This window comes from Megalobrama amblycephala, linkage group LG2 (genome assembly GCF_018812025.1).
Source record: "Megalobrama amblycephala isolate DHTTF-2021 linkage group LG2, ASM1881202v1, whole genome shotgun sequence".
Taxonomy (NCBI): Eukaryota; Metazoa; Chordata; class Actinopteri; order Cypriniformes; family Xenocyprididae; genus Megalobrama; species Megalobrama amblycephala.
This window is the reverse complement of record NC_063045.1, coordinates 44,266,568-44,294,047: the sequence shown is the minus strand read 5'-3', so window position 1 is coordinate 44,294,047 and position 27,480 is coordinate 44,266,568. Positions and strand designations below refer to the sequence as shown.

The following is a 27,480-nucleotide window of genomic DNA, read 5'->3' as shown; positions in this document are numbered from 1 at the left end:
AGACAAAAGTCACTTATGTCGCAGAGGTTCTGAAAAGGGTCTTGTAAGCATGGTTAAATAATTACAGGAACTAGTCAAATATTCAAGTGAATCCTTGTGTTTTGTACTTTCGGGCTGCTTTTAATGGACATTTTCATGAGGGCAACATTAAGAATTAATGATCTAAATCGGGCACGGATAATAAGAGCGAAAGGGCATGAGATGAGATGAGTAAAAGATAGAACAGCATGGGGGAGTGAAGGACAGGGGATGAGAAAGGTGAGAGGCCACAGTCTAATTTAAGAGAGTTTAATATAAAGGAAAAGAAGAGAGAGACAGGTGGGTGAAACATGTCCTGGTCATATTTCACCCTAATAATAAATAGAAAAAAAGGGAGAAAAAAGAAATTACATTTTCAATAAAGAAATTGAAGTCTGTTTTTAGGAATATTAAGATTCCCAAGTTCTCATCACCATAATCAGTGTTGGGGGTAACGCATTTTAAGTAACTTGAGTTATGTAATCAGATTACTTTTTTCAAGTAACTAGTAAAGTAACGCATTACTTCTAAATTTACAACAAAATATCCAATTTACTTTTTCAAAAAAGTAATGCAAGTTACTTTGTTTTCACATGTACTGACAGCTCAAAATGAATAAAAACAGTGAAATGCAATCTTAGAATATTGCACAAACCTGCAATAATTAAATATATTATTAAATTAAACAAATACACACTTTATGTATTTAATCTCACTTTATTAACCAATGTCTTTGCTGCTGACCTTCGATGATCCAATTCAACCATAGTAATAAGCAAAAATTACTTTGTGATAAACATCACATTTGTGATCAGTCTGAAGCTTATTCATTTCACTTTTGGTGTAAAAGGGCTTTTACATTTGACAAAAATTAGAACTTTTTTGTTGTTGTTTTTTTAAAAAAAACAAGCAAGCCCAGCCCGGGTGAGATAAAGTAACGCAAAAGTAATGTAATGCATTACTTTCCATAAAAAATAACTAAGTAATGCAATTAGTTACTTTTTTCAGGAGTAATGCATTACTTTTAAAAGTAACTTTTTTCCCCAACACTGATCATAATACATCCAGATGTTTTATGATTTTTTTTTAAAAAAAGGATTATTCTGATTAAAGTGTCATTACAATAACACAGATTTGAGCCATCTGCAATAAACCATACATCTCTTGTATGTTAATATTAATTAATGCTAATATTAACATATATTCATAAATAAATAAATAAATAAAAGCAATAATAAAGAAATCAATACAAAAAAATTTAATTACTTTCTTGGGTGATTCTCACTAAATGTGTTGCAAAAAATCTCCTGAGCAAATTTCATTCACTCCAAAATAAAAAATTAAGAAACTATATTTATTTATTAAAAAAGGCGTATTTTTCTTTTTTTGGGATTGTGACATTATTTGATAAATAAGCACAAAGTCTTGTTACACACACACACGCACGCACACAAACACACAAAATAATAATAAATAAATAGATAATTGATAATAATAATAATAAATAAATAAATAAATGAATAAAAAAGCTTCTTGTTCTCAGATTCTTATGGTAACAAGAAAAATTATATTGCTTACATTTTGAAGTATTTCCCACAATGCAAAATATCTTACTAGTCTAAAATGTAAAATTTTTCTGCAAAATATATTACTTATAGCTTTCTTTTTTATTTTGGTGTGGCCCGATATAACCTGGACATGTTCTTGACAAGTTTCATAAGATTCACCCAGGTAGGGAGAAGTGGAGCACGAGCAGGAATGACTCAGAGGAACAATCTGAGCGAAACAAGAGTGAGATTGTAAAGGTTTTTCTCTAGGTCATGTTCATGTCAGTAATGTTTGGAGGAGATGGAGAGACGAGGACGAGGAGAGTAAGACCTACTGTCGCACTTTTAACAGCTTTTAAAGAGCAAGTGCACCTGTCAATCAGACGACAACAGCAGAAACCCACACACACACACACCACCTGCCTAACATGAATACAGCATTTACACACACACACACATACCCTCACAATTTCAAACAAAACCACACAGCGAATCCAAACTGCACATTCAGCAGTGTGAAATATCTGTCCTCATGTTGAAGGTGAGTATATGATGCATGTTTGAAGAGGTGTGGAAAGGCATTAACAAAACGAGAACTCATTATTGCTCGGCGATGCCTCCTCCCTCATCCGTATCCCAACGCGGCCTCACCACCAAAACCCTGTGCCACAAAGAGCCCAGATAAAGACACATTATTGAGAATCAGCCTGCTGAAATAACGAGCTCTGACATCTGAGTCAGCCCGCAGCCAGCAGCGTGGAGGTGGGGACGCAGGGGAACAGTTAAAGAGGAGAGAGATGGGAGAAGGAGAGAGAGAGAAACTCTATGAACTCTGTGCTGATGAGGTACCGCAGTAGACATCGCAGATCTCCATGGATCAACTCGCAGCTTGATGCGGACTAAAGTGCTATACATTAATGTCATGAAATATGCATATTTTAGACAGCAGCAGTCCTAATTCATCGGCAACTGTCAGAAAACATGGTTCTGAAAGTGTATTCATAATTAATGAAAGCACCATCCCTATTGGCAAAAACCTTTTTTCAAGGTTGATCTTTCCGCTAGATCTGGCTGATGTGTGGAAATTATTTTAAGCATCACAAACATGAGGAAAACCTCTAATCTCTTTGGGGAAAAAAGTGATTATGGTGATAATTTATTATTTTATACTGCACAAATTGAGTTGAGTGCCTAAAAAATATGTGTAATATGAGGCATTTCAAAGACAAACCTTGAAACTTTTCCCATGTGTACAATAAAAGAACCTGTGACAGTTTTCATACTCTACTGTCTTTAGAAAGGTGTGAGCGTGTCTATGTACAATCAGAACATTAAGCACTTCAGCTGTGAATTAATTACAGTACTTCCCCACAAACATCTGAGATCCATTCAGCTTAAATCTAAACAAACAAACTCCATTCCAACTTTTTAATTTTATTTTACTTTGGGTGTGTCTTCTATTTTTGAGTCAAATATTTATATAAAAAAAAAAAGAAAAAAAAGAAAAAGAAGAAGAAAATTTTATTTAGCAAGGATGCATTTATCAAAAAAGTGACAGTAAAGACATTTACATTGCTACAAAATTTTTCTGTTTCAAATAAATGCTCTTTTGAACTTTCTATTCATCAAGGAATCCTAAAAAAATGTATTAATGTATGATTATTACGAAGTAGCACAACGGTTTTCAACATTGATATTAAGAAATGTTTCTTGAGCATCAAATCAGCATATTAGAATGATTTTTGAAGGACCATGTGACATTGAAGACCTAAGTAATTCAATTCAATTCAAGTTTATTTGTAGTGCTTTTCACAGTATATATTGTTTCAAAGCAGCTTTACAAAAATGCTTGTTTCAGTGTTAAAATTTAGGAAGCATTTTGTTATCATTGTGTAAAAGTAATGTCCATATGGCAGTAATATACACTATCCAGCTATAATATAATATGATATGCGTTTAAGTAATGGCTGCTGAAAAGTTTCAACTGTGACAAGTAAAGTCACAATAAGAGTGATATGAAGTCATATTGATATAAAATTCAATTAGAAGAAATAAAAGTTGCAATTGTGAGATTGTGCACATTGTGAGAAATAAAGAGTCATTTACATCAGGTAAACAATGATCTGCCAACCAGTTGACTACTTTTCTGAGAGACTAGTCGAATAATAAAAACAAGTATTTATGCAAGCCCAGACTTTACTGAAGTTTTTACATAATGAATTGCTATTGGTCTTCTTTGTTGCATCTATAGATGCCTTAACACTCTGCAATACATGCATTTTATTGATTCCTTGTGCACAAAAAAACATTCTGAATGCCACAATGCCAAAGCAGCTCTGATGTGGAATTAAATTTATGCCTTGCAAGCACTGTTATTTCCTTCTTGAAATGCAAACCTAGTTATTTTAATGTCACATTGTTGTATAATACAAAAAGTCTTAAAAAGAAACAATGGAGATATCTTTATTCGCATACATACTCCATCTTCCCATATCAAGATTACATAAAGCCACCATCTCGAAGCTTCAGATTTTCAGCACTGACTCGGGTTCACCCGCAGTGTTTTCCTGTATTTTGGCACAATGCGGCCTTCACTCCATTTTAACAAGATGCCCAATCCCTGCTGGTCAAAAATGGCCCACAGCATGATGCTACACAAGCATACTTCACTGCAGGTATGGTGTTTTAAGGTGTAGGCAGCATGAGATATGCACCTTTGAATTCTGTTCAAAAGCTCTACCTTGGTCTCATCTGACCACACAATCTGTTCTAGGTCTGCATTATGCTTTCCCCCCCACATGGTTCTTTCGAAGTAATGGCTTCTTTTGTATCACCACCCCATGTAGGCCAGAGCTCTTGATATGACTGACCTTATATTTTATTCTCAGCTACTGATCTCAAAGCGACTGCTGGCCTCTCGCAAGTCTCGTTCTTCAGAGTTACGAAGAACACGCTTTCTACTCAGTGTCTTGATGGTTTGATATAGCTTGTACTTCTTGATAACTGAACGAAAAATGCCTACTGGGATATCCAAACACCCAGACATGGTTTTGTACTATTTGTTATTCAGTAAGATGTGAATTTGGATAATATATTAGTGGTCCAACTTGTGCACTATATGGAAAGTCTTCTTAAACCTTACAATCCATTATATGGCTTTGGAAGACTTGGAACATAGTGCATAAATCATATGTACTACATTTATGATGGTTTTTGGAGCACTGGCCACTGTCTATCATCATCCATTTAATTTTGATTCCAATAAAGGAGAAAATTTAAATGGACTGGATCCAGGAATACAAATACAAATGCGCTGTATGTTAGAGGAAGGCTGTCTCTTTCTCTGTCTCGTTTCCTCTGAGGTAATTATCTTAATAGGTTGACTAATAGCACCTCTCAGAAGTGTGTCAATGGTCTGGGAGGGATGGAGCAGATGGGATGTGGTAATAGAAACTGACAACACACACACAGGACCCTGCAAACCACAGTCTCAACCTAACACAACACAACAGAACCTACATCAAGCAGCAGTCCGGATAAGATAAAAATGCTAATGCTAACGCTAACAAAGTCATTCAATTTCACCTTGTGTTAAGACCACAACAAAATATCCTAAAGACTAACCTGTATTTGCATAATACGTTGCATGAAAGCAGGGCGAATCACCCTACTGCAAATGATGCTTCTCGAGGGCTGTTCCAGTCATTATTTTTAAGTAGGAGGTGAAAAAGCTGTGTGGAACGTAGCTATAAACAGGTTTAAATCATCTGCCAGTGCAGTACATTTTCTAGGAAAACAAGTCTTAATATCTTATTCACTGTTGCTTTTAAAGTAAATTTATCTTATTTTAACTTTGTAAATTTTAGAGCTGCCCCAGACTAAAGATGTATGATTGTTTATGATATTAATTTAATTACTTAAATATATACTGGGGGCTGGGGCCCTGAGTTTCAGGGGTGAGAAAGAATATTATGTGTGTAACATTGCTAACATTGTTCTACATTTAGGAGAAATACCAAACCATAATATAAAATATAAATTAAGCACTGTCAGAACATTTTAATAATTTATTAATACACCAGTGATTTCTGAGTCAGTGTCGGCTGCAAAGACATATGACAATGCTGACTCGTCATCTCTGCAGTGTAGTGGACGCACCTGTAGAGAGAAATGCATGTTTCATATACAGTAGATTACATAATCAGTGAATATTTGTTTTTGACTTGAATTGGTTCATTTATATCAATATTTCTTTAGACATATTTCTCATGTCTGTGAGGCAAGTATACACGGAGTTTCTGTTCATTTGTGTGATGCACTCCAGAACACGGAGACCGAGACGGCAGAAAGCATTGAACCCTGTTTGTTTGTTTTTCATTTTCCAAAAGCACAAACGTTGTTAATGTGAGTTGACACAGATGAAAGTAGAGTTTACAGTTTGTGAATTTTGTCTTACTCTTATCTGTATGATCAAAAATGATGAACTTTATTATTTTAAGTTCTTTCCACTATCAGGAAAAAATGCAAGTGATTGCGCCGGCGCCTCCGGGTTAGTCTGCACGAACACTTAGATATATGTGTCAATAATAGGGTACATAGAGCGAGCAGCCATGTAAAGTGGCAAAGTTAGGCTACTACTTGCATGTTTCAAATGATAAGCTATAGTTGGGTCGATGAATGATAGGAGAACGTTTGGATTTCCTGCCTGACATACTGTAATTACCAAATAGACCAGTCATGTTACCATTTGTCCATCACGTACTGACTTCGCCACTTCTCGTGGAGTTTTTTTCTGCAACTAACCAACTAATTAAATTGACTAATCTTCTCATCAACTAATGTTTGGTCAACTATTAGGGGGCAGCCCTAGTAAATGTTTATATTTTTACTAGAAAACAGTGTTTTGTACTGACATCTGTATTTACTTTATTAACAGGTGTGACTCTAAATTAATCTGTTCGCACAACATCTTACAGGAGTGGAACAAATACTCTCCATATGAACAATTAACCAAAGTCAATATTTTCTGTTCCCATTTCTAATAATAACCGTAAATCGCCTGTAACCACAGTGACTGAAGTAAACATCAAAGATGGTGACTTGTATACCACATTTTTTCTGTAACCATTTGGTTGCAGAATCTTGTTTTATAGTGTGAATGTTTATAAAAGATATCGGTTTTAAATAAATGCTGTTCTTTTGAACTTTCTATTCATCAAAGAATCCTTAAAAACTGTATCACTGTTTTAACATTGATAATAATACAAAATGTTTTTAGTGTATTTTTGATCAAATAAATGCAGCCTTGGTGACCATGAGACCTTTTTCAAAAACATTAAAAAAAAAAATCTTACTGACTTCAAACTTTAGAACAATAGTATAACTTCTTTTTTAACAGGACTGACAACTGCATGCTGCAGAGTGTAGCCAATGTGTGTGTGTGTGTGTGTGTGTTTATGTTCAATAATATTTCCATTTCTACTCCTCAGAGCCTTCACCTACATAACTATCTGAATTCTCTATTCTCTTTCCCTCACACCATTCTCTCCATCCATCACTCTATCCCTTCATCTTCCTTCACCCTGTCTCTAGTGAACAGCTGGTGAGGAGAATTCCCACAATCCCTCACACCGTAATCTCCCTCCCTCTGCTCACACGTCCATCCATCAAAAGAGCCTTTATTCACTCCTGCTGCTTCTGCATGTGTGTGTGTGTGTGTGCTGGGTTATGTCTGATGTCACTGTGAGCATTATAGTTAGCTGTGCAGAAAGTTTAGTAACGTACAATCAAATTAAACCTTCATGTGATGAAATAAACACACCAGCCACAGTGTCCGTAATGCATTTATGAGGATCATATGTTAGTAAGACTCGCTTTGAATGGTTCTACATTTACACAAGGCCTGGTGTGTGCATGTTTGTGTGTTTTTAAGTCTATGTGTGTGTTTCTGTGTGCTTAATGACTTTAAGCGCAGCTGCAGATGCCAGGAGGTTAATGAATCACTGTGTTAAACCGTCTATATCCCATTAACCTGAGACCTACAGCATGATATTTATCAGGAGAATATAAGCACACACACACACACACACACACACACACACACACACACACACACACACACACACAGATCATTCAGATCAAACCGACACATGCAGAAATCGAAATAGAGCTGGAAATTCAAACGGATATATTTGTAGGGATAAACACAGACTTTACGCGGTGACACATGGTACACATACACACACACGCACACGTTTACACACCAACCATAGTGTGGTGTGGGGCTCTGATTGCTGACCTAGTTTGGGAGGGACCTGTCACTACTCATAGCCATCAGATGGAAAACTCTCTGGCTCAGCATGGCAGACACACACAAACAAGCACACAAACACTTCCACAAACGCTGAACCTTGGAACTTAGAGAGAAGTGCGGCATCTGTGTGAAATTAAATAGTACGGTTTTAATTTTGACATGGCTTCAAACTGTGCAGCAAGGTATGCTAAACGTTACCGCTAAAAATACATAAATGAAATGGCATGTGATAAAGTGTGTGGTCGAGCTGGAAAAACTTCTCATGTTTCTACACTGCAAGCAAGTACGGGGTTCTAAATATGAAATAAAGTTGCCAAAAGGTGACACAGTTTTAACAAAAACTGTCCAATTTTACCACATTCGTGTAGACACAATTTCCACTCAGAAATTGCAAGTTGATTTCACAAATAATTACAAAGAAATTATACCTGAAATTCTGAAGTAGAAAGACTGAATTTCTTGTAAAACATACTCCAATAATCTTTGTTTTATTTATTTTTTGTTAAAAAAAAAAAAAAAATTGTCAATGGTAAAAATTGTTTATCATTTTATATTAAAATTATTATATCACTATAAATTACAATTTTATTATCAAAAACTATTATTAAATATTAATAAAATACATCCAAGTGGAAAAAAAGTGATTTTTGTGATTTTGCATCACAAAAAATGCAAATTTTAAATTCAAATCTTAAATCAGTATCTTAAGTGTTAAATCTTTAACATATTAAATCTAAATCTTAAATAAGTACAAATCTAAATGAAATCAAAGTCTTAATAAGAAATCTAAACCATAAAACTAAATGCAATTTTAAAATATGAACCTTAAAATCAAAATCTGTCAAAAAAAGTGTTAAATCTAAATGTTAAATATTAAAGGTGCCGTAGAACGTCTTTTTAAAAGATGTAATATAAGTCTAAGGTGTCCCCTGAATGTGTCTATGAAGTTTCAGCTCAAAATACCCCATAGATTTTTTTAATTAATTTTTTTTTAACTGCCTATTTTGGGGCATCATTAAATATGAGCCGATTTAGGCTGTGGCCCCTTTAAATGCTCACGCTCCGCGCCCACGGAGCTCACGCTTGCCTTAAACAGCATAAAGTTCACACAGCTAATATAACCCTCAACCCCCTGGATCTTTACAAAGTGTTCGCCATGCAACATGTCTAATCGCGTAAGTATAGTATTTATTTGGATGTTTACATTTGATTCTGAATGAGTTTGATGGTGCTCCGTGGCTAAAGCTAACATTACACACTGTTGGAGAGATTTATAAAGAATGAAGATGTGTTTATGAATTATACAGACTGCAAGTGTTTAAAAATGAAAATAGCAATGGCTTTTGTCTTCATGAGTACAGTAAGAAATGATGGTAACTTTAACCACATTTAACAGTACATTAGCAACATGCTAACAAAACATTTAGAAAGACAATTTACAAATATCACTAAAAATATCATGTTATCATGGATCATGTCAGTTATTATCGCTCCATCTGCCATTTTTCGCTATTGTTCTTGCTTGCTTACCTAGTCTGATGATTCAGCTGTGCACATCCAGACGTTAATACTGGCTGCCCTTGTGTAATGCCTCGATCATGGGCTGGCATATGCAAATATTGGGGGCGTACACCCCGACTGTTACGTAACACTCGGTGTTATGTTGAGATTCGCCTGTTCTTCGGAGGTCTTTTAAACAAATGAGATTTATATAAGGAGGAGGAAACAATGGAGTTTGAGACTGACTGTATGTCATTTCCATGTACTGAACTCGTTATTCAACTACGCCGAGGTAAATTCAATTTTCAATTCGATGGCACCTTTAAATGCAAGTTCAAATCTAAATGTAATCTAAATCTTAAAAATCTCATTTAAATGCAAAGTTTAAATTGGAATCTCAAATCAACATCATGTTAAATCTAAATGTAAAATTTTAAATGTTAAAAAAAAATGTATTTATTGAATCTTCGGTTAAAAAAACCCCCTCTAAAATCTAACTCTAAATGACATCGCTCACTTGCAAACAATGTCGTTTTATTGATTAGAACTCATTTTGCTGCATCGCACTCACTCACACTGGGAGGTTATGTATTTGTGTACACACACCGGGTAGGGTCGGAGTAGGGTTCATCTCTAATATTTCAGCTTAACCTTGATAAATAAACCAACAAGACCTTTTCAATAATTAACAAGCCCTCACCACAACTCTAATCCAGTGTGACACAAACACACACACATACATACACACACACACACACACACACACACACACACTGATGCTCCAGAGCTGAAATCTCAGCTGTAGGATGGGCAAACAAAGCTGTACATGTAAGTCCACAGTGATACAAATTTTAATTTTATACCGTTAACATGGTCAGCAATGCAACTAGTGTGAATTATCGACTATGTGATTATGTGCTCGGCAGAACAGGATGGTAAAAGGGAGGTTTTGGAGAGGGATTCTAATGCATTGGGTTTTTTGAATGCTTTTTTAGGGTAAAGTGCTCCCCTGGGAACTCAGTTAGCGCCCAGTGATCAAAGTTTTGACAAAAGAGCTCGGAGCGTTTGATACACTCTGATACACACTCAGCAGGGAGAAGATCTCAGCTTCAAACAGTGCAGATCACAGGGGAAACAAGCACCAGCTAAAAGCATCACTCGCAGCCACACACACCAGGACGAAACCATAAAAACCTACACTAATAAGCCGTGCTTTTATCCTATATTAAAACACATAAATAGCTTACATCCGTCATTTATAACAGCACAGACACCATACATGGTGAAACACACACTGCGTGTATGTTTTACCATTGGTCGGGCTGATGTGTCTAGCTGCTCTTAAATGCCCTTGAGTCTCACAGGCCCATTACAGCCAATTAAGATCCACATAATCACAAGCGTGTGCAAAACCGCAGCACCCGACGCTCTGTCTTTCTCTTTCTCATTATGGGCATATTGCAGAAATTAACAACTGCCAACATAGGTTAATTAAAAGTGATTTCCTTAGGGAACAAACAGTAACACACACATATTCTGTGTTTTATCGATGGATTCATCTATTGGTGGAGCAACTATGAGGTAAATTTGACGGGACACAACCCCTGCGGCTGATGCGTGTTATTATTGGACTTGGGTAATTAGCAAATATTCCCTAAAATGTTTGTCCATTCAAATTTTTTTAATAGAATAAATTATTTAAAAATCTTATTTCTGGGCTTTAACCTTTTTTATATTTAATTTTAAATCAGGCCTCTCAAATTCATTTTAAATGGCAGTCAACTAGAGCCATTTGAGTAGCCGCAACAATTGCAAGTGTTTATACCTTGAATTTTAACTATAAAGGAACAGTTATTATACAGCTTAGCACACAACCATCACAAAACTTTTTTTAATGGATGTGAATAATAAATAAATATATACAAATAAATAAATTAATTAATTAATATTAACATCCACTGAAAATTTTTGAGAAAGACTACAAGATAACATTAATACGTAGCCCTGCACATGACATGTGGAAAAAAAAAAAATATTATAAAAAATGTTTTCTTTTGGGCACAAGTTTTATTGTGGCCACATATTAAGAATTAGTTCACGACGTATTCATTCATGTCCATGTTTTATTTATTGCTTCCTCGTTTTAGTTAATTTGTGACCATGTTGTACTGTTTTCTTGTGGCTACATTGTAGTAATTTGTTTTCTTGTTTTAATTTTGTTAAATCATGGCCACGATTTAACTAAGGGCCCATCCACATGGAGATGAGTTTAGCTATATACGCAAAAATTTTGTGTCGTATAGGCGTTTTGTCGAGACGGATCCAGAGTTTTCAGAAGGTGAAACCGCTATTTTTTGAAACCGGGTCCCAGAGTGGATAAATCTGAAAATGACGCCCATGTGTTTTCGTGTGTACAGCCAATCCGTATATTTTGTGAAACAATGATGTCATCACCCCATGTGTCGACCACAGTCAGACAGCACAAAACAGCAACAACAACAACAACAACAACAACAACAACAACAAAGGCAGACTACATGCTTGTGTTCGTGCCGCAGAAGCTACCGAGCCTATTAGCTTTACTAAAATAAAACTTTATTTCTAAGCTTTACTAAAGTTTGTATACAGCGTGCAAGGTTTATGCGCATGCTCCAAGTCTTGTTCTCCGTTTTTAGTCCATCTCTGTGGCAGAATTACAGCGTCACATACTGATCTGGCATATATATACCACATCGTTTTGAGTCGGTTTCAGTGGTTTCGTGTGTATGCAGATATTTTTTTGAGACAAGGAAAAAAAAAAAAAAAAAGATCGGATAGGGGAAGCTCTGGCTTCATGTGGATGTAGCCTAAAATGAGGGAATTAATTAAGTAGTGGAAACAAATTCTTAATTAGTGACAATGATATCTTGTAATTTTATATAGGATTCTGAACATTAAAAGTGCAATAGGTGATTCTTTTTGTGAACATGGTGAACATTTTTTTGTTATACTGGTTGTAAGTATCTTGATATCCTGATAGTAATCATTATGGTTTAAATTTATTTTTATAAATGTATATCATCTGTGGAAGGGCGTAGGACCATAAAATATTCATCCAATTAATATATTCGGTCCAAATGAAATAATACAATGTCCTACCTGCCTGTCAATGTATGTTTTTACATACCCTCAGGCACCCTGTTCGCGCAGACATCATTAGCGCGTTTCATGCTATGCAGAGTTTATACAGACAGACCTCAGTCACGGAGCACCGCAAACAAACAGCAGCCACCTTTAACAGTTCCTACCAAATCAAAACAACAGGCTTATTCTGCATTCACGCCATAACTACCGTATGCAACCAGTGACGTTCTAACTGGAGCTGTTCAGTCAGACTCGGAATTATGCGTATCCATGTCAACAGTATCAACACCGAAATGAATCTGCAGCAGTCAGGTACAAGCTCTACAAGTTGTTTACATTCATTATTATTGTAATGTTATGTGTTTTGAGACATGAGGTAGTTTAATGCCGTCTCTTGTTACACTTTGCTGAGAGCAGCTGTGTCAGTGCGTGTTCATGTGTTTTGGAGGAGGCGTGGCTTTGGACGGCAATTTGCAGAGAGGGTGGGATCGTATGATTTCAATGCTAGCAGGCTAATGTTAGCATTTGCCAGATCACCTACTGCACCTTTAAAACCAAAATGCAGAAAGTTAAAAATTGACTTGTAGGTCATATGAGAGGATAAATTACTCCTAACATTTGAGGAGGGCACAAGATGATATAATATGTGGGCCTAATTTGGCTTGTTAGTTAGCTGATAGTTAGCTGATAAAAGTTATAATAGAAAAATTAATTAAAGCTTAAAACTATGTTACCAACTTGAACACCAAGGAACAATATGCCTGGAATACATGTGCCTAATTACTGCACTGCAACCTTAAAATAAATGATGGCTAGATGAAAAAAATAAATAAATAAAATGGAGGCACAGTATATTTTACGAATGCTTAATCCCATTCTGTACACACATCATATATATGGTTATGGATGGTGTTTCTGACTTCTGCAAGTAAATTTAGCTGTCACTCCCAAAACTGCACTCTTTGTTTCTTGTAATTACGATATTAACACACACACTTACCTATAATGTAGTAGTCTCGTAAGTTCTTGAACTCGTGACCCCACAGGTTGGGCGAATACTCCTGGAACTTGATGGTAAACCTCATATCGCTGTTGGGTTTGTCGCAGGTGAGCAACAGGTTGGGGGCGCCCATCACCTCACACCTGTCGGCCTGCTCTCGTGACGACACCAGGTACAGTTTATAATACTCATACTCAGGGGGAGAGTTTGGCCCCAAAGGGCTTGTGGCAGGACACACAAGGTCCAAACGATCCCCTATTTGAGGGTAGATTATATAGCCCCTCTCATCTCCAAACCTGCAGAAAGAGAGAGAGATGAAAAATGAGTGACAGACAAATAAGTAATGATCATCTCCATGGTAACTGAGATTGACAGTCTGATATTTGCTTGCATGTACGTGCATGTGAAACTGCAAGGCCTGTTTGATGCCGGAACTGCCCTTTTGTTCATACATTTTTTACTAAAAATGTAAACATACATGCCCTTTGGTTCTGGAGTGTGTGTGAGAGGGCATATGTGTGGCTTTGCTTGCCAATGTGATGAAAATGAGCATGTGTAGAGGTCACGTTTGCCTTCAAAGATAAAACCTGAAATTGCTTAGATTTTGGGGAGCAGCCAAAGGCTTAAAGGGAATGTTCACCCAAAAATGAATATTTCAGTCATCATTTACTGAATGATGCCTCATGTCTTTCCAAACCTGTATGACTTTCGTCTGTGGAGCATAAAGATATTTTGAAGAATTGTGCTGGTCGAAGAATTGTGCTGGTTGAAGAATTGTGCTTTTCAATGCAATTATGATGGATGGGGACTTCCAAGCTTCAAAAAGGTCTCAAAAGAACAATCAGAGCATCATAAAAGTAGTCCAGACAACTTGTGCGAGAAACAGAATTTAAGCTATTATTTAGCAATTATCTTCCCATTCCCCCGAGATGTTAACTGCTGTGTCTGGATCATTGAGTCAATGAGTTAAAGGGGGGAGGGGGGGTCTAAGTCTAATGCTATTTCAGGCATTTTGACTTATTTACACTGTTACTGTTACTGAGTTGCATTCTCATGCTAAACATGGCCAAAGTTTCAAAACACAAGTTGGACATAAGATGGAGTATTACAAATTTTTTTTAGAAAAATTTCTAGAAATTTCTTAAGTTCTCAAATATTTTCTTCAGAACATATTTTTTTTTCTTTCTTAAAGGGGACCTATTACGCCCTTGTTTTGGGGGTCTACTAGAATACATTTTCATGCCTGAATGTTACAGTCAAACCAAAAATTATTCAGACATTTTTTATATTTTTGGTATATTTTTACTAGTGGGTGCAGGAAACTATATAGTTCGTTTATGTAAGTGAGGATAGCAAAATTAAGTAAACTGTGACATATTATACCCAAATATTCTTCATACAGTGGACTGCCAGTGAAAAATACAAAGATACAAATTTGGAACCAAAAAATATTCACACTTTGACCTGACCATGTTTTGCTTATGTGTTATCTGACACTTACTGTTAAGATTAATATTTTCTGACAGTTTAACTCTGAGATCTTGTCATATTTTATTACCATTTTTTAAACTATAGTGCATAAACTGTATTAATGAAATGTTCTAGGTGTCTGAATAAATTTTGGTTTGATTGTATTTTACATTATTGCAGCACCTCTCTTCCCAGTCTGTCTAGTTCCTGTCTCTATTAAGCCCCCCCATACAAAAAGCACAGTTTGCTCCGATTGGTCGGCAAGACCGTGCTTCTAAAAAGTCATGGGCCCTTATCATCAACACAGTACCAACTCAACTCATCCAGTGTTGACAGGAATTCACTGCTCTGTGTCAGTTTTTTAATGAGCCATAATTTTTAAAGTTATTTTTAAAGAACCCGTCTCAAGATAAAGACCGTCGCAAGATGGCCCGGATGCTCCCAAAAATTATGTAGTAATTCTAAAATTAAACATAAGACCTCTATTTGGTCCCTATAGAGTGGTTACTGAATTTCCCTGTAGAGTTCTTACCGAATTATGTGCAATGTCACATGAAGAAAACTCAAAAGAACAATGCCACTTCTCTCATGAACATACTGTACCAAAAGTTGTGGAGTATGTTTATGGTACTTTATTATTTTGGAGCTTGACAGCCCCAGTCCTTAATTTATCATGTTATGAAACAGTGTCATATTAAATAATATGTCATAATGAAAATAAAAAGGGTTTGAGAATTCATTAGCTTGGCATAAAAAAAATAAATAAAAAAAATGATAGAGTCCATCAATAGAAAAAAGAGTGTATGTGGCAAGATCATATATTATATATATATATATATATATATATATATATATATATATATATACACACACTTTCATAAAAACAGCTTTGGGACACAACAAACAATTATTCATTATTTTATAGTACATTCTCAGTCAAACCAAGGCCAAAAGCTGAGACACAGCACTTAAAAGCTCCTATACCTCCATTCTTTTGAGGAAAAGAACTGTGGCATTTACCAGACTGACATTTTAGCTCTATTCAGAGACTGAGTCTTGTTCTGAAGTTGAAAATTTACCTCACAAATAACCCCACTGCAGATAAAGGCATTTTGCAGGCCCCTCACTCCTCGCGCTAAGTGTTTAAAGCTTGACATTTCCATCAGGCTGAGACATCCAAGCAAAACTCCAATTAACCACACCGCAGTTTAAAGACACCAGTGCACAGAGAGACGGATAGATCCAAAAAAATGCTCTAGTCAGCCAGATGAGAGAAAAAAGTTAAAATCATGTGAGAGCAAAGCACCTGATCTGTGTATCAACACATATCCATTAACACACCGAGTTTTGGCCTCAATCAGTGGTCTGTCACACCAAACACACGTGACCAAGACGCAACGAAAGCCAATGTGATCTTGGTCTATTCATTAGCTACTAACATAAGGGATCAGACAGAGGGCAAAATCATTATCTAATAATCAGACGCTTTATATTATCAAACGAAAACTCAGAACACCACTGTTTAGAGCAAAACACGCACTAGGATTTCAGTGTTTACATTGTGCTGCTCACTGAACCAAGCAATTTACCAAAGGCTTTGAATTATGATGACCACACACACAAACACTCTGACCATTTAAGATGAACTGGGTTCATCTGACTGTCTGTATGTTTAGTTATTTATAGAGACTTGTTTAATCCTTTTGTCTGTGTGATATATTTACCTAATTGAGTGCGATAGAAGGCACAGGGGGGCAATCTGGCATTCTTTACTGGTTAACTGGATTGTGATTGGTTAGTGAACTCACCCCACACTGTTTAGATAAAGGTTAAAGGTGGTTGGCCTGATTACATGCTGTCACTTTTGGGAGGCGTTGTGGGTTTCTGTGCTGGTTTTATGCATCTCATTGGAGTGTTTGAATCCCAGGGCTCTTTTACACTTGCACTGAAGAGATGGAGTGACTTTGGGCCGCCCTTGAGTTTCTAAGGCCGTCGGAAGCTTTGAATCCAGACTCTTTTTCCCCTTTCACTCATCAACAAACCTTCACTTCACTCACACCAACACAACATTTTCCCATGAGCTCATGCTGGACTTCCCAAAGTTTGCTTTCAGCAAAATAATGCGACAGAATGAAAAGGAAGTGAAATTCATAATTGTAATAATTCCAAATTCATGCATAATCTTTGTTGTTAGACAAAAGCAGGTGGGGACATTCACTGTATATAATCATCAAAATTAGGTTTTTGGCTGCTGTAAACCACTGTCAGTGTTAAAAGCGTCAGAGAGAGGGTAGAAAATGATCACAAAATGCTAAATTATGACCGTTTTTGGACATTCTATGTAGTCAAAAGTGTAGAGCAAGGCTCCTATAATTTCGCAACAGAGGACAATGGCACATTTCATCTTATACTTGTGTTTTCCTTACGCTCAAGCAAATGGATACGTTAACCTCAAATCCTGCCACCCTGCAGATCCCAACTGTTTTTCTTCAGTCCAAACGGAAGACATTTCTATCAGAGAGCTGTCAGACCCCTGCTGAGGCATACGAAGCACGGCGACCATTACCAAGACCACCCCAGAATAACAAAGGACAAAAATCAAATCTCAGCATAATACACTTTACTGATGGAGGCAAATGTAACATGCTGCATCTGTTTCTGACTACACTACACTGATTTTTCAAAGGCTTTTAAACATGTCAAAATTTCTCTGTGATGTGATCACCAGTTGACGAGCTGAATGCATTTCTCTTCCCTCTACACAGGAAAAAACAGCTTTGCTTGTTGAAGAAACTGACAGTCTTTGTCTGTTCATGGTTCAAGCGAATTGCAGAAATATCGTGCGTTCTTTGCAGTGGTTCACAGGCCTGATGATGCCAAATTTTCTCTCGGGTTGGTAGATTTTGCAAACATATTTATTCATGGAAAAGGTGATTTTTGGTGAAATTTTTAGTTGAATCAAACCTTCTTTTGCACTGAAGTAAACAGACAATCAAAGTGAGAAATGTCTACATATGTATTGGAAACACTCCTTCTGTGATCTCCATGAACTCTCCATGATTTTAATATTCAGCCATCTGAAACTGATTTTTTTATGTATAAAATATGCAGCATGTCTATGTTTATCTTCATTTACATGGAAATTTAAGAAACACATTCTTAGATGGGAAAAATAACTCTTCAGCCTAGAAAAAAACCCTCTCAAATCAGTAATTAAGTACTTTAATGTCAATAGATCAGAATTTGCAAGGTTTATACTCATCATTGATTCACCACTGCAGAATCACAAGTACAAAAGTTTCCTCATGCCACACAAGGCAACAAAAGGCTGATGGAGCTGAAACTCAAACAAACCCACGAGGTAAACCACTGATTACACTTCACCTCACTGCAGCAATGTGGAAAATTACCTCTATTTTGAGTTTATATAATGACGCTATTTTATTATAATTTTTGTAATTGCATAAACTAGGGATATTTCCCTTCCCCTGGTTCTCTAAGAATGTGTTTGTGTGTGTGCAGATCTCCTGAAGTTACAAACCCAGATTGTCTTTAAAAGTAAAACTTATAAATAATACAGTAAATAAAGTAAACTTTTTTTTTTTTTTTTTGCACAAATATTAGGATTGCACAAAGTTTAGGATTAGTCTATACCAAGTCCGGACAGAATCTCAGAACTTTTTTATTATTTCTGCAATGATTTTGAGATAAAATTGTGTTAAATATGGTAAATGGTGTTAAAGATTAGTTCACTTCAGAATTAAAATTTACTCACCCCCATGTCATCCAATACGTTTATGACTTTTCTTCAGTTGAAAAGAAATTAAGGTTTTTGAGGAAAACATTACAGAATTACTCTCCATATAGTGGTCTTCACTGGGATACGACGTGTTGAAGGTCCAAATTGCAGTTTCAGTGCATCTTCAAAGGGCTCGACATGATCCTAGCCAAGGAATAAGGGTCTTATCTTGCGAAACAATCAGTCATTTTCCAAAAAATAAATAAATAATACTTTTTAACCACAAATGCGCATCTTGCACTGCTCTGCGATGTGGCACGCATTACGTAAGCACGTTGGAAAGGTTATGCATGATGTAGGCGAAAATACCGATCCAGTGTCTACAAAGCGAACATGCAAAGACAAAGTTAAAGGCTCTTTACAAAAAAAGATAAAACAACGATGTCAGATGAGATGGGAGTTTTGCACCTTACCGCGGTACTTCCGCCTACGTCACACGTGACCTTTCCAACGTGATTACATAATGCATGGATCGCAGAGCAGTGCAAGATGAGCATTTGTGTTTAAAAAGTATACATATTTATTTATTTTTTTTAGAAAATGACTGATCGTGTCACTAGACAAGACCCTTATTCCTCAGCTGGGATCGTGTAAAGCCCTTTGAAGCTGCACTGAAACTGCAATTTGGAGACATGGGGGTGAGTAAAATATCAGGAAATTTTTATTCTGAAGTGAACTAATCCTTTATGCTGAACTATGAGTGCACTCTTATCAGTAGCTGAAGCAAAGAGTAAGAATAAAATATTTAATAAACTAACACAAAACAAATCTGATTCCATGTGGGTCTATACTGCAGTAACTCACATTGAGCTTTGTTAAAAAAGAAAAAGAAAAAGGTATGTAGTCCTTTAAATGCATGCACGTGTGCAAGCGTGTTGGTGGGTGTGGAGTTTACGGTCGTCAAGACCTGTTGAGTGCACCTAGATTATCTTAAGGGCTCGAAGAGTGTTGTTTCATGTTCTTATCAGTGCTATTTAATTAGCTGAGGGCTGGAGATAACTTACACATTCCTGAACTCTGACGGACTGAAACTCACTTACCACGTGGTTGAGAACCACATGCCACAAATCCACAGTGACTCACATATGCAAAAACAAACACAAAAGCCTAAAACTAACTAGGAATGCAAAGATATGGAACTTCTGGGCACAATAACGGTAATCAATCAACAGCCTGCTGTGACCAATGCGATAACCGTAATTTTACTTTTTGCATTTTAACACATTCAACTGTAGCATCTACCTAAAAAAAAACAAAAAAAAAAAACTTCTGATCTGCAATAATGCAATCTGGACTACTCTTAAACACGGCTTTTTAATGTGCTACAGGTGTTCTGTTTCACAATAAATAAAATACGATCAGTCACAGGAATCTATAAAATATCACACAGATTAGATAGTTACGCGTCTTACTGTTGGAAAGGTCTTAGTAGAATGCAAGTATACAATAGTGAGCATTTGTACACTAGCATTTTTGAAAAGTTACTTATGCTCACCAAGGCTGCATTTATTTGATCAAAAATTCAAAAACAGTAATATTGTCAATTATTAATTATGTTATCAAAGTTTCACTTCTTTAATATTATTGTAGAAACCATGATACATTCTTTGATGAATATAAAGATTAAAGCAACAGCATTTAGAATCCTTGCTGAATAAAATCTAACTGACTCCAAACTTTTGAAGAGTGGTGTACATGAAAGCCCTCAGATGCACACGTAAAGAGTACTGACACAGGATGGGTCTTTGTGATCAAAAATAGCTAGATGGAGTTCAACAAAATAGTATCAAATTGTCGAGCTTACAAGACCCCATTTTACAGTACTGAACTACTTTTCACTGACACACATTACAACAAAAAAATGGTGCAATATTGAAAATAATGATGTAATATTCCAGCTTATTGACAAATAATATGATCGACCAACAACATATTGTGCACCTCTACACAAAACATATCTGGGTGGTCTTCTGTTCTGGTCAGGTTGAGGAGTTTCAGGGAGCCGACGGGCCCAGAGGCCGCTGACTCCTCAGCCCAACATGAAAAGACTCATCAAGCTCCAAACACTCAGATGATTAAAAATGAACGTCACTAAAAATAACCTTCCCTTTGTTTGGAAGAGAGGGAGGGGAGGGCACAGGGAGAGAGGATAACTCCCAACTCACTTTTCATCTGTTCTCTCGCTTTCTCTCAACTCTCCGTTTTCATGTTCGAAACCGAGCCATGGGGGAATTAACCAAATCTGATTCTTTTTAAAGATTGTGGATAAAATGTTCAGCGGCCTGTTTTGTATACTGACATCTTTGCAGACTGGAAGTGTGTGGGTCCACCGTTTTCACACATTTTACAGATTTAAATCAATTCCGCCGAATTCCACAGAGAAAGTCCGAAGACTCCGTCTGGGCCTACTAATGAGAGACATCAGCTAAAAACACGATGGCCATGATGCATCTAGTCTATAAAAACAAATGCATGTTCTCATTGCTGTCTGTTTACTTTTCTTCATTGAGTTTTTTGACAATCTATTGTTCATGATTCACTTGCCAATTACCAACATTTTTCCTTTAGAAACAATAAATGCTCATCCGACCTATATGAGAATGGCAAACAAGGCAAAAAAAAGAGAGGAAGAGAGGAGAAGGAATGAGTTTTTCCAGTAAATTGGATAACATCAGAACCCAATCCAGTGTACTCTCAACCCATGGATGACATACAGTGAAAGTGAACAACAGCGAAAGATACAAATCACTGTCATCATCATAAACGTTGTGTTTCACAAGGGGTGCTGATGTTAACAGATGATGTGTAGTGCAATTCTTGTGTCTGCAAGTCCACTGTAATACCACCCCCACCCCCCTCGGTTCAGAACCATCATCAGGGTAATCTTAAAACTGTAATTACGCTTTCCACACACAGCGCAGTATCATGCCAGTGCTTTGAAGGCATGCCAGAGACGCACCTTTGAAACCAAAAATTAAATATGAGTGAAACAAGAGAGGGAGGTTTTCATCGCGAAGATGGCAGGTCCAGCTAAATGACAATGAAATTGAGCGCTCAAAAAGTCAAACTATGAAGTTTCAAGGGTTGCTGGTATAAATCAAATGCCTTTATGAGAGACATGGGGGGGGGGGGGGGGGGGTTTCTGTTTACTTTATGTATAATAAATACATAAAGTAAACAGAAAATTCAGCTTAAATCTTGTTTGTCAAATGCGAAAATGATTCAAGGATTGTTATGCGTCTATAACGTTTCACCAAAGATCTCAACAAGGTCTCCAACTGTGCTTAGATTCAGCCTGATCACATTAACATAATTGTAGGTTTTCATACATAATGTTTACACATTTTTGTTTGGATATAGACAGAAACGTACAATACGTACTCACAACATCTAAAATGTACAAGTATTTACATTTGCACAGCTTTTGAATCCTAAACATTTTAAAATCTAAACACTTTAAATGATATATTACAAATGTATTTGTATAGTTACATTTTACTATTCTGATTCAATGATAATCTTTTTCATTGATTTGACCATTTTAAAGTTTAGGCTTGGGGAAATTAACTCTTTGAGTTGAAATTGGCACATAAAACCATTATAATGTCAAATTAGTCAAATGCATTAAATAAATGAGATGAGACTGAACCATTTAACTATTTAAAAATCAATGTATTAAATCCATAAATTCAACAGTCTAGGAACCTAAAATGATTCATAAACATTTGTATGTTTCTAAAGTTGTTTAAACATAAAATTCTTACCGTCTACTACATGCTGTCGATATGTTAATAATGTATGTTTCAGGATCTATGCAAATGTACGTGCGCTACACTTTGTGTGCGAATACCTATGATTACTAATGAGACTCAAGTTGTCAGATTTGCCTACCCACAAGTCTGGAGGTTTCAGAACATTTCAAAGTATCGTGACTAAGCGATCCATATTAATCTCCTTACTGTACACCAATAATGATCTAATTTGGATTTCCCCAAAGAAATCGTAGAAGAAATATCTGAGATAAAGTTGATACTATGAGCTATGAAAGAGCAACCTCTGAGCAATAAAATTACCCTTTGGGAAAGAGAGAGAGAGAGCGCATTGACACAAAAGAATGAGGTAATGAATGAAGAGCGAAAAAAAAAAAATAAGAAGATGAATAGGTGAAGGGAATGTGACAGAAAGGGAGAAAGACATTAACCCCGGAAAGAAAAAGTGCAAGAGAGAAAGTGTGTATAGAGGTAGTAATCCCTTCACAGATGGCTTTGTTGCCTGTCTGATGATGGAGCAGTCCATATGATGAACTAATGGAGGGGTGTAGTGTAGAGGATTATCCTCCCACTCTCACACCCCTGGAAACTGAGGTCAAGTGGTACAATTCCATTTTCAGTCCATTTAATGCCACAATCACAATCTCTCTTTTAACAATGTAACATTTTCCATGAGGTCTTATCTCTTCTAAAAAACACTCTCTCACACACAAATGGCTAGGAGATGTGGGAGGGTCTTGCACTGTGAAGCACATTTACGAATCCTAAAACCATTCTTTCACTAACAATGTTTAATCTCGTTCTGCTCTCGGTCCCTAGAAAGGCTCTATACAAGATCTTTCAGCAAAGGAGAAGCAATCAATCACAGATTTGCCAGAAAAAAAAACTACGGCACCACAGTAAAACGGTCAAAAGTCTGAAGATCTGATGTAGGCTCTGTGTGCTCTGCCTGTCAGTTTTCCAAAGTATCTTTTCCTACACTTAAAATGTTTTAATTTGAAATGCTTAACCCAGTTAAGAAAGCTTTTATCTGGCTCCAATTAGCAGCTGATTCATTAAATATTGAGGGAGCTATGAAGGATTAAATTTTTAATGTTCATTTTAGGCAGAGAGTTGTACAACAACTTCCCCTGGAGCGATGCATGGAGACAGTCTGTGCTCACCATTGATTACACTCATTGAGGGGCCGAAATCCACTCCTCTCCTCCCACGCACCCCTCCATCCCATAACCTGTCTGACCCGTTTCAACATCATTTTTTTCTATCAGCACAGACTGTATGGAGATACTATAATGTTTTTTCTCCAGACATCAGGTGCATGACTCATGACCTTTTAGATTTTGTTGTCAGGTTAAAGGTAACAAGTTAAAAGTTAAAATTGATCCCGTTTACATTTTAATGCATATTTGTGGTCTTACTGTGAATTATGCATCTTTGCAAGTTATTCCAAAAACTGTTTGCCTTTGTAATCTTTTAATAAAATTAATAAGTTGTTTTTTTTTCTCTGAAATAAATCTTGACATCACTTTTTTTTTTTCAAAACCCAAAATATAACAACATCCTCTTCCTAAAATATAAAAGCAGCTATATTTTCATGTACGAAAGACCCATTTATACGGTTTAAGAAATTATGAAAAAAATATTGCTTGCAAAATTAAATTGGATTTTATTTTACTAACTGTACTGAAGTCAAAGCAAATGATAAAACATATCTGGAAAATATTTACTTTGTATTAAGTTTAGTGTATTTTTGATTTTCATTTCATTTTATTTGTAAACCACTTTTTAAAATAAATATTGTATTTTTTTTGTGTTAAATATATTTAATAAATATTTCAAGTTAACATTAACAGCACTAAATTTTTTTTTTTTTTAAATTGTATGGACCCCCCTGCATGGACCCCAGTTTGAAAACGTCAGACTTGTGGTCTATTAGGTCATATTAACCGATTACCAAATTGCTTTAGCAAACTTGCGTTCAGTCTTGTTCTCCAATCATGTCATGATCCAATCAATTAATAAAAAATAAACCAAGTCCCACAATACCTTTTTGCCTCTCAGTTTCAAGCGAGAAATTTCACATTACGAAACCAAAATACGCTATTCATGATTTAAAAAAACCCCAAAAACATTATATTATTAATATTCTGGTGTAACTGTGTCTTGTATGCATATGTGTTCATAAATGTGCGAGAGAGAGAGAGAGAGAGAGAGAGAGAGAGAGAGAGCAAATGAGGAGAGAGGAGGAATGAACGAAAAGAGAGCGAGATGACCTGAGAGGGATGTGACTGGTGGGGTGTGAGTAAACACGTTGACCTTTTCAGATATCAGAGGAACATTTCTTTCATATGGATGAGTGACTTTCTCCATCTCTTTTTATATATGACTTTATCTGCCCAAACCCTCAATTTCCTTCTCTTTACATAAGTTGAAAGTTCTTTTGCTCAACCTTATTTTTTTCTCTCTTTTAGTTTATCTTTTCTGTCTCTCTGATCTGTTTGTCTTCTCTAATTTCATTTCTACCATCTGTCAGAGTGAAGCTCAATGTATGGATCTCTCTGTTCTCAAAGGTTCTTCTTTTATGGTGTACTAACCAGAACTTTTTCTTCCACTTATTTAATCATCTATTTCTCAGGGTTGAGGGAATCCCTGATTCTGTCTCTCACTCAAGGTTTACGCTCTTCTTAATGTGGGTTCTCCTTTCCTCTTGTCCAGAGAGCATCCTCAGCATGGACAAAATTTAGAGGACCTTTGTGTGGGTTTGCAGATTGTGTCACTTTGGGTGAAGCATGACTGCCTTATCTAGGGAGGGCATGCACGCGACCCATAATCGGGAACCAGCCAGCCGGAAAATGCCCCCTGTCTCTCACAGTCGATGGTGTCTGTCCAATCCGTTTACTAGACTGGCCAACCCTCACCCCTGTCCCAACTAGGGTTCCATTTTTATGTACAAATTTCCCACACTTTCTGACTTATATCCATGATTTTTCCATCACTTTACAAAGTCGACTGGATAATGACTAAAAAAAGCCAAAGAAAAACTTAAGAACATGGAGCACAAATTGACGATAGAACTTTTTAGGTTTTCCAGGACCCCTGTATGTGGTTTTCAATTACCTTGACAAATCTCCTTTAATGGTAAATCAAAAATAAATGTACATTAATAAAATGGCAAGAATCATCTTTCTATGGTACAACATTCTGTTCCAACTAGAAATGTGTGCATGAATGTGAATTGACAAATATTGCAATTTATTTTGAATGGTATTTTTCACACTACTACAGAGGCATTAGATTCAAATCCATAGTCTGAGCTTGTTGCAAAACTTGGGTGCATGAGTTTTCAATCAACGACTAACGTACCTTCGGTTCAAAGAGTTCCAGTAGACTGGCTCCAAGTTGGTCGCATCCACTGCTAAACTCATCATCAGGAAGATTAAGAGAAATCCCAATCCACTGACCCAGTCCGAGAACGCCATAGCCACCCAGGCTCCCCTCGTCTGGACTCCCATGTTCCTCCTACAAGACAAATGAACGGGACCTAACAGAGACAAAAGACTGGTGGAGGGCTGAACTTCAATAGATCCCCCTGCACTTGAGGAGATGGTGTGACCGCAGCATCCACATCTGAAAGACTCGGAGCACAAATCTCTGAATGTTTGTATAAAGAAAGCAGATTCAGAAACATCAACCTCCTTTTGTTCCATTCAAAGGAGGCAATGACCTCAACTGAAAGTCTTAAGTATTGTCAGATTTGAGAAGGCAAAGCCATATGGTCAATTTATGAATCTGATTTGGGATGAATTTACAACAATATTATGATTGTGCATGTACTGAAGTTAAATGATTTAAAGTCCACGCAGACTGATGCGGGGCGCCAGGTCCACTGGTTAGAAATGGTTCTCCATAAACCGCAACATTAGCATTTCTGTCAATGTCTTGAAGTTGTATTTTTACTCATGCTGAGAAAATGAACATCCACCCGGTACAAAAAAATAAATAAAAAAAATCAGTCCTTCGGCAGACAAAAGTCGTGTTGTACTTCCCAGCTGGAGCAGAAAACCCTTCTGCAGGTTCAAAATGTAACTTTTCGCTCATCTAATATCCAAGATATTATGATGTCCAGTCCTGAAACAACAGTGATGATGTCCGCCAGCACTTAACTTACCCAACGAATTACAGTCCGGCAAGAAAAGCAATAGGCAAAACCGGTTTAGGGCATTAAAAGGAACTAAAGTGGCAGTAATCAGTAAGGGTCGATTGCAACAAACGTAGAAACGAAGGGAACAAGAAACGAGATATTCCTGTAGTCCATGGAAACAACGCGTTGTTCTCTCCGTCCGATTCACTGCTGCTCTGCAAAGTCTCGCGCTTTGACTCGCGCGCCGGCGGCATTGTTGCCAGATCTCAGGAGAAACAGGCAACATGCTCTGATAACAAGCCAAACCTAAATAGATTACCCCCGTTTTTCGTTTATAAAGGTTTGGGGGTTATGAATTATGGGGGAAGTATTACTGCTTTTTTCATTGATTATGACAGAAACACATTACATAAAGTCTAGATTAAGGACAGCTAAATTACAAACTTCAGCAAAACAATAATTTGTTAATAATATTTTTTAATAAACTATTTCAATAATTTAGATAATAAAAGGTTATTTTTTAATTTACTTATAAACCGCGGATATGGCAACATCTGCTGGAGGTGCGCGCGCGTGTCGGTGACTGACGGGGAGGAGAGTTTGTGCATGTGTCTTGAGAAAAGCACTTCTCAGGTATTTTTAATACTATCAAATGTAAAAGTAACTACAACTCGACGACCAACAAATCAAAAGAACTATACAATGAATTGTGAGGTTGGAAGTGCTCGAGTCGATTTCAGTTCATTGTAATTTTTTTCAATGAGACGTACTGTTTTTCCCAGTTGCCTCAACTTTAGTC

The 27,480-nt window shown here is 36.5% G+C and overlaps 1 protein-coding gene across 2 annotated transcripts in view; it reads right to left on the bottom strand.

Annotated features, from left to right (window-relative positions):
* efnb3a (ephrin-B3a) overlaps positions 1–26,942 on the bottom strand; it is a 41,801-nt gene extending 14,859 nt beyond the window's left edge. Inside the window, exons 1-3 of one of the 2 annotated variants that reach the window (XM_048178098.1) lie at positions 26,709–26,942; positions 25,904–26,059; positions 13,502–13,797 (exon numbers count right to left, since the gene is read on the bottom strand). In XM_048178098.1, coding sequence (XP_048034055.1) covers positions 13,502–13,797; positions 25,904–26,052 — 445 coding nt within the window. In that variant the 5' untranslated portion in view covers positions 26,053–26,059; positions 26,709–26,942. Of the gene's footprint in view, positions 1–13,501; positions 13,798–25,903 lie in introns of both variants that reach the window. The other variant, XM_048178088.1, reaches the window with a different exon arrangement.
* Between the last annotated feature and the right edge of the window lie 538 nt (positions 26,943–27,480).